The following is a 21212-nucleotide window of genomic DNA, read 5'->3' on the forward strand; positions in this document are numbered from 1 at the left end:
ATGGGACAATTTATATGGCATTCATATACATTAATATTTATTTACTTAACTGATCAGCCAAACTTCTACTCAGAACCAGTGGAGCTTAATGTAATTGATCAGTGCCCTCCCAAAACTTCTATACATTAATATCAATTTTCTTGAAACTCGTTCTACTAAATAATCACAAGGAAAAGAACCGCATAACGATTAGTTACTGGTTGCCTCACCATTAGACAAATTTACAAAAGAGACATTGCAACTTGTCTTTCGTTTCTCGTTACGAAATGTAGGTTAATGGAATTGGCAATAATGCTTTGATGTGATCCAAGACCAGTATGCATGGAAAGATATCACAAATAAAAATGTAATGTAGTATTTACCACGATCAGATAGATTGCAAATCGGTAGATAGGCTACTGGTTACCTGTTGGATCGAATCATAAAGATAGGCAGTATATTAAACATAATGAGCGGTTACTATTGATCAAGAATAACAAAACCTGTTAATGACTGGAACGGGTTGCTCCAAATCAGCGCTAGAGGGAGGAAGGATCGTTCAGTTACATACGTTTAGCGGTGAGAGAATAGAGAGAGAGGGGCGGGACTTTCGATAGATAAATGTGTCGGATATTGCTTTTCACATTTTCAATCAAGGGTTAGAATTAATACCTATTCTTCTTGTCATTGTAGTTTTTTGTAATGGTCATTTTATTCTCATCCGGGACTGTTAATTTACGTACGAAATAAGAGACGGGAAATATCGTTGCGGTAGACCGGGATAACGCCAAAATTCACGGTCCTCTCTCCATTGCTACCATGAAGGCTGAAGACAAGCTCCCCCCGCCAGGCTTGGCACGTGACTGACACGCCCACCTCAACACATCCAGGAAGTACCAGTTCATCAGCGATAACATCACAGGATCAGAAGGGCGAGAACGAGAACCCCTGGATTAGACCGATTTGATGACCACTGTTATTTAACGTTTACCCTGCTCGATTGAATGACGAATATGAATCATTCACACAAAAATTGTGTCGCCATGTCGGTGTTCTTCACAGTAGTTTTGTTAGTTTTCATCGGCCAGACGGAATGCCAAACGGACGTTAACGTCACACCTCCAGCGAAACGTAAGCACCAACTTTTATACTTGTACTAGTACTACACTAGTCATACTACTAATATTCACAATTCTACCACTACTACTCTATAAGCTTTGTTTGCCACATGCAGTCCTTGCATTTCTGTAGAATTTGTTGCAAGGCATACTGTCTTTAAAATGCGTCACACTGCGATCAGCCATCAAATCCAACAGGGGAAAGTAGAAGTAGTCATCATTTGGCACAAAGGTCAGCCTAAGTCTCTAAATATTCGTTTCATTTTCCCAGCGTGTTCTGCATCCACAACATGCAACTCCTGTCTCCAGTCATCCAAGGTAAGGCCCAGAGGACCTTCTGGTTCATTACATTGTGTGGCTGTGTGTGGAGATCATAACGAAGATCACTATCAAAATCACTTTGGTTATTGACATGTTTTTTGCTTTCTGCGTAGTGTTTATGGTGTTACACCAACGACACCTGTACGGATTACCCCGTGAGCCACCTGCTCCCTTCCTCAGCGGAATGCAAGCTGTCCGACGCGCGCTGGGGAGTCTGCTGGGGTGGGTGCTGCGTCTACTGGGACGCACACGCACAAGCACATGCACCAGTAAACATGTGTATCACCTCAAGAGTTTTTTTTTAACTGGGACATGTTGCAGTCAAATAGAGACAAATGTTCACTATGCATTTATCCATTTATGTTAGTTTCATGATGACATTATTTGGGGAGGAGCTTCCCAAACATCATTTCTTCGGGTTTCCTGAAATGTGTTTTTGTGTTAACACGAGAGAAACGTACTTTGCTCTCTTCTTCTTATTTAAAGCTTTTTCATGTGCTGGGACGCACACACACACACACACACACACACACACACACACACACACACACACACACACACACACACACACACACACACACACACACACACACACACACACACACACACACACACACACACGCGCGCACACGCTCACACACACACACACACACTTTTTTTGTGTTAACACGAGAGTTATATGGTATTTTCTCCTTTGTTCTTACTTTAATTGAAGCATAGGTTTATAACACTCGATTCCTGTCTCTAGGCACAAGTAATATCAAACATAAGTTAAAGGTGTGTGTTTGGTGGATTGTCCAAAAATAACCCCAACTTTCCAACATGCAAATATGTGCTAGAGCAATCTGGTGTCTTAAGTTTCGTTTAGTTTCATTGTCACAAATGCAGTAGGTGTAGTTGCGCTACATTGACACTGGGTGGCAGCATTGCTTCATCGGTCAACTGCAACTTGCTTTTGTGGTTCGCCAGAGCTATTTTTGAGGCAACCCATAATTGTATTCTTCAGCATTTTTTTATATTTCATTAATAGGAGTTAATAAGAAGGTTTCGTTTTCTGCCTCATGTGTGAAACACAACCTGTCACATTATGCACTCAGTATGTTTTCTAGCAATTGTCAAAATATTTCCTTGAAATTATTGGGTTCCAGATGACGAGGGCAGATGTTCACTATGCGTCTTTTTTGTTTTTTTCTGTCACAGTGAACTTTGAGGTCCTGATTATCGCCATGGCAATGCTGGCAGGGAGCATCCTAATCGCCATTTCTGTATGCTGCTGTTGGTGCTGCTGCTGTAGGAGATGTCGTTCAGGGTAAGACTAAACAAAAGGTGACATAAACAGGCTGCTGCTGTTACCCAAAGGAAAAAAAGTGATGGTTAAATTGCCCTTTTATAGCGCTTTGAAGCAAACCGTAAAATGGAACCACCAGGGAAATGCTTATTAATACAAAGCATCAAAATACAGCATCGAGTGTACTGCAGTGTAGCATCAAAACTCCTTCTCTGGAGAAGAGATTGCTCAGACCCTAGACTAGCCTCAACACAAGATACAATTGTCATGTGTCTGGGGATTTGTGTGATGCTCTTATTATGCAGAAACCAAGGCGTCAGTCAGATGTCAAAAGTATATAAATAAATACGTGGGGGATTCACAAAGTCAATCAACTGCATTCTGGCTTGACACCCAACTGTCACTCTCGCAAGTATGATTATCCATTTGAAAAGGCCAAGAGCTTTTTTTGATAAAGCACAGCAATTCTTTTTTATGTGAACTTTTTCCTGACTTTATTTGAAAGGTAAAATATGTTTCATTTGTGGTCTGAAAGCCATACTTCCACTTTCCTCTTAGGGCACGACATTCCACAATGCAGCTACATTGTGGAATGTTTCTGTTTTGCGCCGCTCACACATGGCATAGTAATGTTGAAAAAGATGGGCCAAGGGGCAGTTCAGGTGATGGAAGTAAAACGTATGGACTCTGGATAGGGCAGACGGAGAAGAGCTCCCTTATTTCAGAATTCATCCAGTTTTGTTTGAAGATAAAGTTGCAGATTCAAACATGTCATCAGCAAAGTATTTCGATTGGTATGCCCGCTGCAGGTGAAAGCATCTTTCGTCAGATGGACATTTCCGCTTATGTGCCTCTTCTAGCAATGTTACTGCTTTATTACAACACAGCCGTTCTGGCAGTGATTTGGAAATTTCAGAATTTTAGTTAGTTAGTGTGTGTGTGTGTGTGTGTGTGTGTGTGTGTGTGTGTGTGTGTGTGTGTGTGTGTGTGTGTGTGTGTGTGTGTGTGTGTGTGTGTGTGTGTGTGTGTGTGTGTGTTTCCAGGCCAGACCAAGATGACGAACAGTTCACCAGGAGGAGAGAGGAGATCAGACAGCGTGCTGAAGAGCGGTGAGAGGAACCAGTCCAACATTAGCGTTATCTTTTCTGTTGCCTTTTGATTTAGAAGCCACGTCTAACGATGTTACCACACTCAGCAGCCCGCAAACGGCCTAGCTATACTATAGAAAGGACACTTTGTTCTTGTTTTGTGAATTCAAGGGCGCAACTGACTGACTCGCAAATCGTACAAACTCGCCCAATGTTCTTGAGGTCAGGTAACTGGCACTTATGTCTGCGTCCACGCATTGGTCGTGAAAACGTTCACTTAGAGAGCGGTGTGTGTGGTTTCGCCATCCTAGGACGGCGAATTTCCTCTTCGTCTAAAGTTCTTCCGGTGCCTGACTGAATGTCGGAGCCTTGGGTTCTTCTCGTTTCGTCCGGGTTCTCTCCACAGTGTCTCCCAGCTCATCCTCTCAGCATAGCCTGCTGATAGGCTGTTAAATGTATGCGTTCATGCAGAAAGAAAGTTGGGCCGACTGCGGCTTATCATCACTCGCAGGGCTGCAGCGAAAGCTCAAGCCTCCCTTTGCTCGTGTACGAGCGAGGGACGGGGAACGCGTCCGGGGTTTATGTCTGCCTGAGCCAGACTTCACTTGGGCCCCTGTGCACGGCTGAGCCATCAGAGCCCCAGTGTTAGTATCAGTGCACTGACCTACATACACAGTGTCTTTCCTGCTAAACGGACACCCAGGCACGAGGAGCGGATCGTGGGATCAGTGTAGGCCGGGCCTGGGAGACATCTCTGGTGGAGAGGCAGCGCGGAGGAGCCAGGCAGCAGCCCAGGTCCAGCTGGACACCAAGTGTCTGGAGGGGAAATGACGACAGTCACCACACATGCAATGCAACCACACACACTCTAATCACGTCTCCTACCCCTCGACTGCTGCTGCACCAAATCTGCTGTTCCCCCTTCAATCTATCCTAGAGATAAATAGGTTTATTTTTCAGCTTTATATTCACCAAGGACGGTCTGACAGTTGTGAGATTTGGTAAAGATGGGGAGAGAGAGAGAGAGAGAGAGAGAGAGAGAGAGAGAGAGAGAGAGAGAGAGAGAGAGAGAGAGAGAGAGAGAGAGAGAGAGAGAGAGAGAGAGAGAGAGAGAGAGAGAGAGAGAGAGAGAGAGAGAGAGAGAGAGAGAGAGAGAGGGACTGAGTTCTGGGTGTTATGAAGATGGGGAACTTGACTTTCTTGACATGCTCAAATGTTGAGTCAACTTGAACTGTGATTGCCTTTTAAGCCACGTTTAGCATGTCGATTTTGCTCCCTCCGACCAGAAGCATACTTAATCTCTTCCAAATCCCTCATCCACTCTTCCTCTGTCCTCCCCACTTGTTGCCAATATCTGTGGCTATGTTTTAGGGGCTGGTGTGGAGGGGGGGAAGGGGGGGGGGGTTGTGAGGCTGGAGCTGGGTGCAGATGGCAGGTGGCCCCATCTCGTCTCTCTGTTGCCCTGATTGCTCACAGATCACAACCTGGCAACAAAGTCCCCGCCTGATTTACGCCTACCCTTTGTGTGAAGATGGAGTGGATTTGATGCCCCCTGGAAGTCAAAGGCACAGGGAAAACAGCTTGGCAGATCCTTTGTATTCCCCCAGAACAGGCACACTGCAGGGCTGACGAACGGGTGCTGTTACACTCACTGTGTGAAGCACGGCCACTTTCACTGTCAATTAGCCATGTACATTATGGGATGTAAACAATGACATGAAGTCGATACCCGGGGACCCTAAACACACGTAGCAGGATTTTGCTTCTTGTGTGTGTTTTTTATCCCCATGATGTGTCAGCAGTTTTTAGGGTGTTGTATTTCTTTATTTTATTTTTAAAGTGGTAGCTCCAAAGCTTATACCATATGGGGACTATTTTTACATTTTTAACACGCTTCCTCTTGCTGTTTCTAGGACCGGGGAGAGAAAGAACCGGCATGAGGATATCAGGAGGAAGTATGGTATGTCTCCTCCAAACACACACACCTCTCTTTGAACCTCAGTTTAGCATAAATGCACATTGTTCCTTATTTCGTCTTGCATACCAACTGCGTAGTTGTTGACTATTGTTGCTGTTTGGTAGCAGCAGAGAATTATTCAGCGTTGCCAGAAGCACAGAGAACAGAAGGGTAACGCCAACTCCATGTGAACGAATCTATTGGACGGCGATTCATCTTTGCTTTGTGTCAGGCTATATTACCTCCTAATGATGCCTGCAGGTTTTCCCTTCTTGTTACCGGGCCGAGAACATTAAAAGCCATTGATTATTTTTTTCTTCCTTGAAGCAGTCAATATAATGTATTTTTCCTTGGTGTCATTTATGCGTCCAGTTTTCACCCCTTGCATGAGGAACAGTATTTAGATTGCTCTGGACATGTGTCTCTACACAGTAAACAGACTGGGTTGTATACCTGAGGATGATGAAAGTCTCTGCAGGGTGTTATGTGTTCAGTCTGTTCAGCCAGAGAAGCTTACCCGCCCCCCCCCCCCCACCCCCTCTAGAGGTTGAAATTGGTTCTTCCACCACATAGTCAGTATCCTGACACTGCATGTATCGAGTCCCTCAGCAAATAGCAAATAGCAGGCTAACTATAGAAGCCATCATCCCGATATTCATTCAAGCTGTCTACGACCTCTATAAACGAATACATTTTGTTCAAGCAAATCAGTTTAAATCTAGTTCATACGAGCATTGACGTCATATAAGTTATGTATTACCTTTTTAAGGTCAGCCATCGTAGAACCCCATGCCCTTTATCGGTTCGTCCCTTCCGGCGGCATTGTGCAGAAACAAACCAACCCGATCCGTAGACATCTTGGGAGGTCATGGCCCGTCATTCGTCAAAAAGGTTTGAATGACGTGGACATAATTCGAAATGCCCAGACACAGAACGGCACGGGGAGGAATCCTTCCGTGCTCCTGCACGGCAGTTGTGCACGGGTGCACGTACGGGCACACACCCTGTCGTTCCGGTAAGCGAAGGTGAGATGTGCTACCTGGTTATGCGACGCTGACATTGTGTTCTGCTCGGAGGACGTGACAGAAGTGATGGATGACCGTTCAGTCTGAGCATCCTCCAGGGGAAGGCCTCGCGGTGCCACATGCACTACACGAGTGCATCGTTCTACGTCGCAACGCTTTACCATGTCCAAATATGTTGAGGTGGCCCGTGTCCTTCCTACTATCTATGACTGAAGAAGAAAAAAGGGTGATATATTTTGATTATGTTTTTATTTTATCGTCACTATTAATCTGACTTCCATCTCCGTCCTCCAGGTTTGATGGCCGATTCCAGCAGCAAGTACAGCAAGCTTGAGAATGAGTAAATCAATAGGGTGGGAGAGTGGGACACACACACATACATAAATACATGTATGCACACACACCAGGAAATGTTCTGACTACCCTCACTGACCTTAAGTTCTTAATTTTAGCTTAACCATGATTCAATTTGAATAGTTATACAAAGACGTAATTTAAAGTAAAATCCTACTTTTGAACGTATTATATTGACCAGACATGGATTGTCATTGTACATAATCTTAAAGATAAATGAAGAAGAAATACATTTTCTGTGTGCCTGAAGTGAAGCAGTATTAGCACTGATTGTATTTTGTTTTTAAACATTCTTTGTCTCTTTTCTTCTATTAGCTGTTATGTTAAGCCTGTGTTCAGATCTGTTGTCAGTTTCGGTGAAACTGCAGATAACCATACTTTGTTCAAATGTTCAGCGATTCAGGAAGTACTGAATGTTGGCCCTTCATGATTGGATTGAATTATTAAGTGAAACCAAATAGAAATTCTGGGTGATTATCAGATCTGGCAAACCCCAGACGTAGACTAGAACAACAGGGTAGATGTGAATACATCTTTGCAATTCAAACATATATTGTCAAATATTCTTATAAGTCTCAGTTTTGTTGTGCATATACAATAAAAGTGTATATTAAAACGACTGACGTAGTGGGATGTTGTCTGATTGTTCTGGAAGCCTAAGCAGTCGGCTGTCTGTGTGCTGTACTCTGGCAGAGGGGAATCATCTTCTGCTTCTGCGTCATCAGGCTAGACTCTTTGATGTTACCTTAGAGACCCGCCGCAAGAAGCTCTAGACATGTCATCAGGGTCTAACAGCCTCGTGATCGGTTCTCCTGCTCTGCGGTGATTACAGTAACGTCAGTGATCAAATCTGATCACCAATAACCACTTCACACCATGTAGAAGACTCTGGATGCCCTTTAGGTTTAGCTTATTAATGTTTAAGGTAAAGGATTGATCAGTAAGCCACTACAGAGAAACATAAGAGCTTGTTACAGACGCACATGTTGAGTTGAGTCGAGTGATGGAGGAAATCAAACAGAAGACAATATAACCATAGAATAACAATAATATGACAAATATAAACCAATAGTTAAAGATAAAGTGTAAAAAACGGAGGGCAAATTAGCATTCATGTCCATCAGGTACAGTGCCACACAGTACTTTGAGTGGACTGGTGGCTCCAGGTGGTGAATCTGTGTAAATGAGTGATGAGTCATTAACTCATCCACTACACTGAAGTCCAATTAAACGTAATGAGGCTGCACCCAATAACTAAACAATTTAACCTTTCAGTAGTAGTATGACATATGGTAAAAACCACAATCAAAGGTATCATTGTTTTAGTAAACCTGCATCAAACAGTTGGTGTTGGCTATCAACCTACAAAATACATTTTATAGTGTTGGATTAAAAAAGGGTCGTGGGGCAATTAAATTAGTTGATGGTTGATAACAATTGGCGCAGGAAAAGTGAGCGAATAGACCCAGATTCTGTAGGTCAATATCTATTTCAGTGAATTTACCAGTGGCCATTAGTTTGTTAATACTTGTCTTATACCACACATCTGCTGATGTGATGTGATCGGAGATTTGATTTAAACAGTTCTGATTAAAACTCCTTCTTAGGCTTTGTCTTTAAAGAACTTGAACGTAAAGGATGATATCGAAGGTTTTAATGTCAGTCAAGAAGGACGTTGGAGAGTTCAGCATTAGCAGACGGGGGTCACCGCCATCGATCTGTCTGCGCTGCAAGCTGCGCTCACATTAAAAACATTCCCTTCAGGCTGAGGGGCGGGCTCTTGGTTTGACCGACTTCGTTGATAGCGAATTAAACATCCCGTCCTCTTCTCCTCGACCAACAGGGAGATTCAAGGGCGGGTTGGGGTGTTTTTTTCTCTCTCTCAGTGAAACCAGAGAGAGAATCCCAAAAATGACATCCAGATTGCGGTGGAGCAGGGACTGAGTGGGACAAAAACCCCGAAGAAAAACATTTACAGTTTTCGGTGCAGAAACTAAGACGATCCGATTTTTAATGACGACAGCTCTGTTATAGGCTCTCTACCACTCTGCTTGGTGCATCGTCCGTTTAATGGAATAGAAATGTAGTTGAGATTCTAAACATATAGGGGGCATTCTTAAAAGCCGTTTTTGCATTCAAACCAATCCCCACGGATAGGAGCCTGGTCTGTGCGTGTGTTTCGGGGGTTGGAAGACAACAACGTCGAAGCCCACAGTTTGAACCACTTCACCTTATATTCAGTGTTCGAGGAGCCGCTGCAGACGAGTCATCCAAATGTGCGATCTGATGCCAGCTTCTAAGCCTGCAGAAAAAATCGGCAAAATGAAAAAGTTGAGAAGAACTTTATCCGAGAGTTTCAGAAGCATTGGTAAGAACTGTCTTTATTTTTGCTTGAATTGCATGACTAAAATCGGTCTAAAAGATAACCTTGTTGCTGCGAGACACGTGAAGTCACAAAGCCACCGCCAATAGTGGTGGACTAGAATGAAAGTCATCTGAAAGAGCATGCCACATGCATATGCTGTTTATATATAGATTAAAGTTATGTATATAAATCGATATAGATCTCCATCTATAGATCTATCTATCTATATATCGATCTAGATCTCCTCCATCTAGCTATCTATCTAGATCTCCACCTATATCTATCTCTATGCTCGGTCTATAGGCCTACATATTTCTATCGAACGATATAGGTCTGTATCTTCATTTCGTGTCGAGAGTATCCTATTTTTCTAAAATCAAATGCTAACAGAGGCAGCCTGTGTGGGATAAGATGATAATTGCATTCAATTCAAATCTACAGTCCTGTCGATCCTGCGGTTGAAGAAAGATTGGCATTGACTTTTTCTCCCAGCAGCGCGGATTGGTCCTCTTTCCTCCCCTCTAAACCAACACAGCGCCTCTACTTTCACTCATCGATTGACCAGCATAGAGATTCTCTGTCCTTTTCGTCTAAAAACATATATATTAAGATAGTCTATAGGCCTAGTTTCCCACTAGATTTTTAATCAAAGCCACACAATCAAAAGAAAAAAATAATGACTTGCAGGCACAAGGTTAATGACATTTCTATTTTAACAATATAATATAGGCTATCATTAAAATTAGCCTATGCCAACTTCAATTGAGTCTTTTGTAAAGTGTGCCATCAATCAACAATCATCAATCAATCAACATATCTCATTAATGTAATTGTCACTTCCTACTTTAAAAAACATCAGAAAAACTCTAAAATAGCCTGTTACCTAAGCCTTCTGCATCGTGGTGACCATCCTGGTTTTGGTAAGTGAAATACACTGTATTGTGCAGTGTGGCCGTCTTTTAAACGGCAGTGATCTGGTCATATGGCCACGGTGGGGAATAATTGTGACTGTAAAAGCCTCTGGAGGGAATTTGCAATTTTATGGCCCAGCGAGTAGCCGGAGTCTGACTCCAAACACTTACTCTGACATGAAAAAGTCATTTAACCCCCCTCCACCAACCCAACCCTCCAAAAAAACCACCATCACCACCACACCCATCACACCAGCTCCTCCCCCCTCAAGCCTCCTCCGGAGCCATCTGGGGTCCCCTTCGTTTGTTCGGAGACACGGCCCATTAAAACCAGGTTGAAATTATTAACCTTAAAACAGTGGCTTTGACAGGGAGGGGGCTGGCTGTATGCATTGTGTTTGTTATTGACCAAACCTTGTGGATGGGGGGTAGCTGTCATGCGTCAGCGACTGTCAAGGTGGCGGCATCTCCCGGACAGAGTGGTTAACCTTCAGTTATTGTTAAACGAGATGGATATTGCTCTCACAAAGCAATCACAGGACCCCCCAGGAATTGTATGTGATCAAGGGGGTAAAGCTGCTCCGCTTAGAACCACATCACTGCTATCGCTCTCCTGGTGCTCGTCTGGCTAACAAAGCCCATCACGAAAGGTCACCGATATGGCCGCCATGTCTAATTCTTCCTCAGTGTTTGCTGTCCAAAAATCGTGGCAAATCTCAGTGTAACAGTTACAAATTCGGAGCCATCACCGGTCTTCTCCTGCGTCTCCTAAGCACACAGAATGTACCCCCGAACCAACCCCCTCCCCCCCCCATGGCTCTAGGATGTTGCTCGTTCCTCAGAAGTTCCGTGTTCGGCAGGATGTCTCTTACTTTCTCTCTTCTCTTTCTTCCCCCTGCAGCGTTCAAGAAAGAGGACAGCGGCTTTGACGAAGTAAGTTACAAAAGTCCAAAGCGTTTTGTTTTAAGCTGTTGTTGAACCCCCCCCCCCCCCCACACCCACCCACCCACCCACACCCGTCTCTCTCTGTCCTCGTCCATCGACTGAACCAATGGTATCGTGCGCAACAATTTGCGTGTAATCTATGTAATTAGTCAGCATGAGCTTTTAGGCAGCTGTTACGGGGATTGTCCCTGTTGTGGGGGATTTTTGCCTTTTGTGTGTGCAAACCCTGCTCTCTGTGGTGCGCATGGAATGTATTCATGTGAAGAGCATCATTTCTCCCTCTCATCTCGGATGTCCCTCCAGGGCTCTGCTGCTGCTTTATGGGATCTGGTCTGCTGGTTCAGTGGGAGCCCCGGCTGTAAAACATACCAAAACGCAGTAGAATATAGGAGAGCATTGAGGACGGTCTGCCGTCGGTTAATTGCTTCTCGTCTCTTTCTATATAGTAAATGGTATCTTTACTCTGGTGTTTGTCCCCCTCTTTCAGCCATGCAAACACACACGCTCTCTCTCTCTATCTATCAACATACCTTTCTATCGCTCTCACGCCTACTATCTGCTGTATTTTCCTCATCTTGATTTGCCCGTGTGTATAGGCTTTGACCAGATGAGCTACTCAATAGGGCCGAGTGAGTACTGGTAGGTTAAATTTAATGTGTTGGCTGGGAATTTATGCTTGGTCAACCTTTTGAGTTTAAGTAACATTGATTTTTCTTCCCTCCCCATTTACACCCAGACTGGATAGACTTGTCTTGGATAGAGACGTGCATCTCTATCCAAGGCATGGTCAGCTTCTTTCAGTCTCTAGACTCCTATGCGGTTCCATAAAAGAGCACTGCACACGATTCATGGCCTGTTGATTCTAGGCCTGTTAAGCTAACGAGTCTTAAACAGAGCCCAATTTTTTGAAAAATATATTTGAAAGATGCACCAACAAAAGCTATAACAAAGGTATTCAAGTGCCCATTATGTGTGCTGTCTCAAAATGCAAAACATACTGTAGAGCGGTACATCTTCGCTGGTTTAATGTTGCTATTAGTGGTAGTGCTCCTGGCTGCCCTCCGTCTCAACACGCCTGTTCCTTTAGGGACCAATTTCTGTCCAAATTATGCAAATCTCACTTCACTTGCACTTAACTTCTAGTTCTGACCCTTCCTCATTATTCCATGTATTTATTTGGCCAATCCGCGTACACGATGATACTGAATTGGAGCATTGTAACACATCCAATTCAACAACAAAAAGGGGCAACCGATTCTTATTCATTTGATTCTACGCTCAAAGTCCCTCTCGTCTTCTTCTGGGGTACGGCGAGGGTTAGGGTTATTCTGTTTTCCCTCTCCGGCTCTCGCTGTGCAGCCTCAGCCCTCTGCGGAGTCTGTGGTCGGAGCGCTCAGCGCGTTCAACATCACACTATTAGATGTTTTATGTTTTTTCCAGAGGATCCTTGCATGGGAGTCATTGTCCGCTTGCTCGCTAGCAGCCGCTCAGTGTAAATATCGTGAATGCCGATGCGTCTTTATCGGGACTCTTTGACGGCTCTCTTGTGATTTGTGAGAGGGGGAGATGGTCGTCCCCCTCCTTCTTTTTTGGTTCTTGATGTTGTTCTGGAACGAGGAATGCACGATAAAAACCTCATGAAGTAGAGCTCTCGCAAGAAATGAGTGCCACGGGAATTAGCCTTGGCTATTGGCTATAAATGGGCTCTGCTGCCGAGGAAGAATGTAAAGAATTTAGTGTAGGAAAAACTCTGTTTCCTGCAGGGATGAAGAGGGAATTAGATTTCACTGGCCTGCAGCTATACCATGAACATGACCGATGAAGATTCGCTCATGTGTGTGTGGGTGGGTAGGTGGGTGAGTGTGAGACAAACGTAAAGTTTTTGTCATAATATAAACAAGAAATGTAGTTAGAATCTAGAGAGTCTCTGAGACATGGATTGCCTGTTTCAATCTAAACATTTTAATTTATCTAAATTAAATCTTTTGAATTTAATTTGGTCTGTTTCAACAATACACATGCTCATTTGTTAGTGTCCTACAATAAGGACTATCTAATCGTTTCACAAGCATCGTAAATCCGTTAAGTGACTGGAGATATCAATGCTCTTGGATGAATTAGGCAAAATTGGTTTAATTAAATAATTTGATATAAGACATTTTTAATAGGTCTAGCAGGGGAATCAAATCGGCCTTACAGACTTTATTGTAGCTGGAAGGCATACTGCGTACTGCGTAGGCCTACTGCTCCACACTGTGACGTTTCACATGTTTTCTTCGGACACAGAAACCACATTCCTAACTATGAGGGCTCCGGTTGTTGAGTTGCTATTGCACAATTGTTGGAGAAAATGAGAACTGCGCAAGTCATACTCAAAACCACAACAACAAAAGTGGTCGGGCAGACTTCCCTTGCATCACAGTGCTTATTTGATGTGGCATTGCTTCCAAAAGCTTTCCCAAAAACCCTCCCACTGTGATATGGAAGGTTGTTAATACCAAAAGAAAATAAATCCTCTTTCGGACTGTCCTATCTTTCACCCCTTTTCTGTCACTCCAAAGTATCCCATCGGTCCATTACCCCTGTTCTCCGCCCCTCTCTTCTCTCCCTCTTTCCTCTCTCTCTCTCTCTCTCTCTCTCTCTCTCTCTCTCTCTCTCTCTCTCTCTCTCTCTCTCTCTCTCTCTCTCTCTCTCTCTCTCTCTCTCTCTCTCTCTCTCTCTCTCTCTCTCTCTCTCTCTCTCTCTCTCTCTCTCTCTCTCTCTGTCCTCTCTCTCTCTGTCCTCTCTCTCTATTTCTCCCCCTCTATCCCACTATCCTCTCTCCCTCTATCTTCTCCCCTCTCTCTCTGTCCTCTCCTTCTATCCCTTCCCTCGCTCCTCTCTCTCTACTTCGCTCTGTCTTCTCCTTCCTGTCTTCTCCTTCTTCCCTCTTCCCTTTGTCCTCTCTCTTTACTTCCCTCTGTCTTCTCCTCCCTCGCTCTCCCTCTATCCTCTCTCTCTATTGTCTCCTCTCCTACCCGTCTCTCCCTCTGTCCTCTCCCTCTATCTTCCCCTCTCTTCCACGGTCCTCTCCCTCTATTGTCCTCTGTACAGCCCTGTGCACTTCCTCTTCTTTCATCATTTAGCTGTTCCTCTTTTTTTTCTCCCTCGCTCCGTCTCTGTCTGCTTCCACTTTCTCTGGTGCCGACTTCCCCTCGCACATCCATCACTCTCGCTCTCTGCCTCACACACTCGGACGCACACAAACGCACAAGACACTCACGCACATAGTCCCACAAACATGCAACGGCATTCGCACGTGCAAAGAGACACACGCACCCACACACAAACACATACACACACACACACACACACACACACACACACACACACACACACACACACACACACACACACACACACACACACACACACACACACACACACACACACACACACACACACACACACACACACAGACCTTCACCTTGGTTATCCGGGTCTCCTGCTGCCATTCTTCCCTGTTTCATCATGTCTCACTCTCTAGAGGCTCTGCTGTTGCTTCTGTCTGTCCGTCTGCACCTTCTCCCTATGTTATCACACGAGTGGACTTTGTCAGGGTTTATCAGCCCCATAGCTATTGGTTAGCAGGGGCCTACATTTTCATATTCATACACACTATGATTATTATATATTCATATGACAAGGGAGGAGTACGTGTCTCGCTGGGAGATGGTTCTACAGTCTAGCTATGTCTTTGTCAAATTACTGTCAGCATTGTTGTTGTTTGTTTACAGAAATCCATTTGAACATTTATTTTTCATAAATTATTTAGCAGCGTTCTCTCTCTCTCTCTCTCTCTCTCTCTCTCTCTCTCTCTCTCTCTCTCTCTCTCTCTCTCTCTCTCTCTCTCTCTCTCTCTCTCTCTCTCTCTCCTGTCTCCTGTCTCCTGTCTTTGTCACATTGGAACTTCATTATCTATTCTCAGCAGAATAGGACTCTGCTGTCTCGTATTACTTTTCATGCACGGATAATAAAAAAAACAAATGCAATGAACGTCTACTTCCATCACCTTGTGTCAGTGTGAAAGCTAACCATACGTGCCGCGCAAGGCACATACACATTGTGTCAGCAAAAGTAAAACACCATCATTGTGTGTGTCAAAACACACACACCCACGGTTTTAAGCGATGATGCTTTATCACAGGACGCACCACCCAACCATAAACTCTGCTGTTGCACCTTAACTGCACATGACAAGCAACACAGAGGATGAATCGAGAAATGAAGATGAGGGGATGTTGTCGATGTACGTGCACCTAGGGTAGTCTTGCGATACCAGCGACTGACATTTTTAATAAGTCTTAGTGTCAACGTCTCTGTCATGCCAGTGACTCTAATGGATTTTAATTTACCATCAACATTTGACAAGCAGCATCCCACTTCCTTTTCGTACCTCCATACACTGCTTACGTTGTTTACCGCATGGGGGAATTCAATGTTCCACTGTCTCCTTCTCACTCGCTCGCCCGGTTTCCCTGTGTTTGTGCGTGTGTGTGTGTGTGTGTGTGTGTGTGCGCGCGTACGTGTGTTTCTGTGTGCGTGTGCAAGGGATAGTGTTGCCCACAAATGTTTAAGTGTACTAAGGCAATTATGTGTAGTGCCTGTTTCCTCCATCTTATAACCAGCTGTTTTCCAGCCTCTCCTCTCCACTCTGCAAGGTCAAAGCATGGCACGCTGGAAGTGTGTGTCTGTGTGTGTGTGTGTGGTGTGAGGGGACTCCCATCGGGGACATTTGTATGCAAGGAAGGTAAAACACTAACAGTATTGATTAGTTTCGTTTGAAGTTCAATTTCGAAAGCTTATTTGGCAGTAAAAATAAATAAAGGTAATATTCCCAGTCGACAGAGAGCGCTGATAATGTTCCTAGTAATATAACAAAGGAAGGTTACTGATTGCTAGTCTGGCTGTTTAGAACTTGACAACGTTACTGGTTTTAGTGCAGCTCGGGGACATTGATGTCATCCCCTGACAGAAAATCAATAACCGCTGTCCCCTTGAGGGGGCGAGAGCGAGCGGACTAGGCAAAAATAAATAAAGGTAAAGGAACCCGAAGGAACAAATGCATAAGGACCCATCAGACCGCAAACCTCACACATCAGCATCGGTAGAGTGTTTGGTTTTAAGAGGGAGACGTCGAGTGATCGCATCGCCGCACATCTGTTGTTGGTGTGTGTTTGTTAAGACCTTCCACCCATTACAATACCCATAAAGTGCCAGTTCCAGACATCCTACGACCGAATCGATAGGCGACACATATCGTCCCGGTCCCCGGTGCCTGATCCTCAGCCTGGCCTGGCTTATCATCTCTCCTCCACTGCCTTCTCCGTTTGACCACAAGAGACAGGGGATGGCTTTCAAGGGTCCCTGAAATCTTGATTACATTGTTGTCTTTTTAATTCACAATAAGAGCGCAGAAAGGTTTACAATGTGACTTTGACAAGCTTTTAAACGTCTCTTTGATTAACTTGCTTTTATCGTGGTTTAATTAATTCCCAGGACCGATTGCTGTCATGGCCTTTAGCGATACAGTTTTGAGTTGCTGCTATTGGGTCCACAGCTTATTGTGACATGATATTTCATCATGGACTTGTGTGCCCTGCAATGCCTTATACGTGGCATTCAGCCATTGGCATTATGTAACTAACTCTTCTATTCCAGCAGAGGAATCAGAATTGGTAAAATATAGTACAATTTATGCCTATGCTTTTTCTTTTTGTTGTACTGTGACTCAAACTGTGAAAGGCCTGGTGGCTCATTCCTTTCTACTTCCTCCCGTCTTGACGTTACAATCCTGAGGAAATGCCTTTCCCTGAGGTTGCCCTCTCCTCTCAGTCACTTAGTGAATGAACTCATGCTCTGAAGTCACCCGGGTTTAATCAAAGCCAAGATTTCACACGCCCCGCCACAACGCCGCTTATAATGTTATTTCTTTGAAAGCTGCTTTGCCATGCTATCGCATGCGGAAAATTACATGTTTAAAAGCCACGGCGGCAGAAACAAGTGTAGAACGAGAAGGGCTCTGTCTCCTGGGTAGGATAGAGGAAGCCTCGTGAGAGGAGCGTGTCCATCCGTTCTTGAGATGAGGCTGAAGCCTTCCACCCAGGCAGAATCTACTCCCTGGCCGGCTGCATTTTATTACGACTCCAGGGTGCACAACAGTGTGGCTGTCTAATCCATACTAGCGATCCAATCAGGGGCGTGTAACATACCGCACATTTGATCATCCGTTGTGCGGGCGTAACCGCTCGCACCGCTAAGTTATTGCAGAATATTGAATACATAACGGTGTGACTGTGAACCCATCAACGGTGCATTTTAATTCTCGGTACAGGCAATGCAATCTGTTTATTGCTTTTTGTTCATTTCAACCTGAGTGGAAAAAACAATTGACTTTGCCTTCATTTGAAATAAAAGAGAAATTGGAATGTTTTTTTTTTTTTTTTCAGTCTTTAGATAATAGTGCACTGGCAAAACTAAAGGACTGTGAAACCCCCAGCCCTGGCGTTGTGGGTACCAGACCTTGATTGATTATACCATAGTTACTTTACAGTATAATGTATCACCCTGCTGCCTCCTGAGGGAGAAACTTTTACTTCTTCCCGTGTTTTGCATCAAGCGACTACCAGTGTATCGTATATCTGAAAGAGTTTTGCTCTAGGTGTTCAGGATCAATGCAATCTATACCTACTCTACATCTGCGGGTGTCTCTTCTCCGCTCCCATGATGCACCCCGGCACGATGCAACACAAGCCCAGCCTCCTCTCTGCAGAAAGGTTGTTTTTGTTCTCCTCGTGTCTGGGAGGCATGTACCTCTTAATTGTCTGCCCAATTCCAAGCATAATTTACTAGGCTGGCTGAGTCAGCAGGCTGTGCCAGAGCATCCTCCCATAGCGTATGAAGCAGCCAGCCAGCCAGTCAGTCAGCAAGCAGCCAAAAACCATGCAGGCAGGCAGGCAGGCTCAAGGGGCTGGTTTAGACCACTGGTTCCCATGGTGTCTGTCCTCATACAGAGCCGCCCCTCCCCCAGCCCGACTCTGGCTCTGTCGCTGTCTGCCTGTACAATCACTTCAACATGTCCAGTCTTCCTTCCTCTCTTTGCACTCAGCTGGGCCGGGAATTTTGTGTGTGTCTTTGCGAGACGCCAGAGATGGAGAACAGGAGTGATTTGTAGCACAAATTGGAGTTCTGCATGACTCTGGTTCTGTCTTAGCATATAGGGCTCACTAACTGTCGCCTCTCTGAATGTTATGCCTGTTGTGCTCAGCCTGCGCACCCGCTGTCACTCTGCGCCTGTAAGCCTGCCTGCCTGGGTGACTGGCTGACTGACTGACTGACTGACTGACTGTCACAGCTCAAACTCTCGCCACCAGCAGTGTTTATGCTGTGTCTGTCATTCTGATCTGTGACAACTGGCTAATCTGAGAGAGAGCGAGAGCGAGAGAGAGAGAGAGAGAGAGAGAGAATATGAGCGTGTGTGCATGAGCACGTGCGCACCACCAATTGCGATCCCTTCCCCGTGGTTGTGGTGCGACCTCACTAAATGAAGAGTCGGCATGCATGCGTGCGGCTCATCTCGCCCCGGCTTATTCAATCTGCGCAGGACGGCTCCAAATCGAAGTCGGCTGCTTACTGCTATGTCTTTTTTAGCTTGTTATGATTTGCCCTTCTCCCCGCGCATCGGAGGATTATTGTTATCTGTGGAAATTAGCAGGCCGGCCTCGGCCATCAGTCACGCAAGGGCTCAGTTTCCCTGCCGCCCCCGGGAGGTAATTCTGGGAGTCGCGGTGTAGAATGTGTCCGGCGATGAGCCCTCACGGTCAGCATGAGGCCCTGACAATCAGCCCCGGGGTCAGACAGATCGTCTGCTCCTAAACGCGCCGCGGCCTCATCTAGTCTTTAATTAACCCGCCGCTAATAGGCCACCAGGGGAGGCGTAATGGATTCGATATTGCTGAGGTATTAAAATGCAAATGTGGATGAAGAGCTTTTCTGGCTTTCTCTGCGGCGAAGTGCCCCGGCGATGATGTCGTCGTAAGGCACGTCGCATCAATCACACTGAAGGCTTCAGAGCCGCACCATATGCTCCGTTTTTTTATTATTTATCTCTTTTTTTATTATTTATCTCTCTGGGGTAAGGCTATGAATTGGTTGCCAGTCATGCAGGTGAGAGTCATCCGGGGTAGGAGGGGCTGCCATAAAAGGTGGCACGAGACATGAGCAAAACTAAACACAATGTCGGATTTCTTTTCAAATCAGCTGATGTGGATTCGACAGGTGATCCGGAGACGTATAAATCATCCATGCTAGGAAAATAAAATCAATTTCCCTACCGAACGCGACGGCCTTGTGTGTATCGTCTCGGTGGTCGTCTCTGAATAACTCGACTACATTCAGGAGATTTTCAAATGTCAGAGTAAATGTTCCCCTTTTAATAAATGGCTTGACGAAAGACGGACTAAGAGCAGGGGAGGACAAAAAAAACTATCCTTGCTGACCTTTTGGGTTTCAGTAATATTACCCCATGTAGCAGAGGGAGACCAAACACAGATTTAGAGGAATGTGCCTGCGTGCGGTACTGTGTTTTTTCGCTCAAGCCCCCAAGACCTTTGATTTATTTTACAAGTCCCTTGATTGAGAGAGAGAGAGAGAGAGAGAGGGAGGGAGGGAGAGGGAGAGAGGGAGAGAGAGAGAGAGAATATCAGTACAATACAATATGGCAGCTGACAGTGAAAAGTTAGCAACCAACCAAGCGGTAAGACATACCCGTATTGAACAAATTGTGAGTGACTAGCTGTTTCTTCCATCTGGTCGTCGACGGTTTCATTCAACTAAGGCAACTAAGCGATGCTTACAAGCACATCTCCTCAATTAGGCCACAGTTGGAGATGGGAAGCAACAAGTGTAAATGTGTATGCCACGTACCAGTGCACACTGGCGTGCTTCGCTAGAGATACCGCCTGCTAAATGCCAAATACAGAATACATAATAAGCAATGCTCGGATGTGTCAGACATCGGATGTAATGCGGTGTTAAATAGACGTAATGGCCTCACAGTTCTCACACATGAACACGGTTGAGCTTGTGCAGTGGGAGGTTGGCCCCCTCTGAGTATTAAGTCGTAGAACGGCGACGGCGTGGAAAGCACATCTTTGGCTAAGAAGCGGGATTGGCAACAAAGACTTTCTTTTATCCTCGGCAGCTGCTTGGCCAACCTCTCCTTATCTCCGTTGCGATAAGGTCTTTTGTCACTCCGCGGTTTACGGCTGCCAAAGTGGCCGGGGCTCAACACTCTCTCAAAATGGAGGGTGCTCTTTTAGCGCTGCAGTGTTTCGCATGAATAAACAACTAACTAGGGGACCCCTCTCTTGGCTGACTGATGTGAATCATGTTTTATTTCCTATGCAGCTTAAATTGGCAGAGTTAAAAGATAAAAACAGGGGAATTTGATACTTAAGTCTGTGCCGAGGCTGTGGCTGACGTCAGCAGGCATGGAATCCAGTGCAGGAGAGAGAATGGGGGAACAGAACTGGGGCTGTGCACATGGCTGCTAAAACAACAAATGTTCCACTGTGAATCAATCTACACCCATCTGCTCGGCCCGTATTCTAGTCTTGCGCTTACTGCCCTGCCCTGTTCATGATACGTTAGTCAAGCTGTTGTTGCATTCTATAGGGACGGGGTTATTTTCAGACTTGATATGAAGGGTAGGCTCCAAGTTCATCTCACAGAAGATTTCATATCCTCCCAAAAATGACTTAAAGCCACAACGTTTTTTGGGTAAACAAAGGTTCAAACCAAAGTCCTTCCTTTTGGAAAACT

At 45.1% G+C, this 21212-nt stretch overlaps 2 protein-coding genes across 2 annotated transcripts in view; both read left to right on the forward strand.

Annotated features, from left to right (window-relative positions):
* The first annotated feature begins 847 nt into the window (after positions 1-847).
* On the forward strand, positions 848-7766 carry LOC130392281 (pituitary tumor-transforming gene 1 protein-interacting protein). Its single transcript, XM_056602765.1, has 7 exons — positions 848-1110; positions 1369-1415; positions 1532-1640; positions 2619-2727; positions 3750-3815; positions 5708-5754; positions 7071-7766. Exons 1-7 carry the CDS (start codon positions 984-986, stop codon positions 7118-7120), a joined length of 555 nt encoding a protein of 184 aa, XP_056458740.1. The 5' UTR covers positions 848-983; the 3' UTR covers positions 7121-7766.
* A 1267-nt stretch (positions 7767-9033) lies between these two features.
* The window catches only part of cdk14 (cyclin dependent kinase 14), a 99799-nt gene continuing 87620 nt past the window's right edge, over positions 9034-21212 (forward strand). Inside the window, exons 1-2 of the mRNA XM_056601538.1 lie at positions 9034-9498; positions 11308-11339. Coding sequence (XP_056457513.1) covers positions 9405-9498; positions 11308-11339 — 126 coding nt within the window. The 5' untranslated portion in view covers positions 9034-9404. The remainder of the gene's footprint in view (positions 9499-11307; positions 11340-21212) is intronic.

Source organism: Gadus chalcogrammus, chromosome 11 (genome assembly GCF_026213295.1).
Source record: "Gadus chalcogrammus isolate NIFS_2021 chromosome 11, NIFS_Gcha_1.0, whole genome shotgun sequence".
Classification (NCBI taxonomy): Eukaryota; Metazoa; Chordata; class Actinopteri; order Gadiformes; family Gadidae; genus Gadus; species Gadus chalcogrammus.

What these genes read in the sequence shown, in the direction of transcription:
- LOC130392281 (XM_056602765.1), top strand. Translation starts at nt 984, where the DNA reads ATGACGAATATGAATCATTCACACAAAAATTGTGTCGCCATGTCGGTG. An exon ending in CCTGTCTCCAGTCATCCAAG is followed by an intron (nt 1,416 to 1,531) that starts GTAAGGCCCAGA and finishes CTTTCTGCGTAG; the next exon opens with TGTTTATGGTGTTACACCAA. An exon ending in AGACAGCGTGCTGAAGAGCG is followed by an intron (nt 3,816 to 5,707) that starts GTGAGAGGAACC and finishes TGCTGTTTCTAG; the next exon opens with GACCGGGGAGAGAAAGAACC.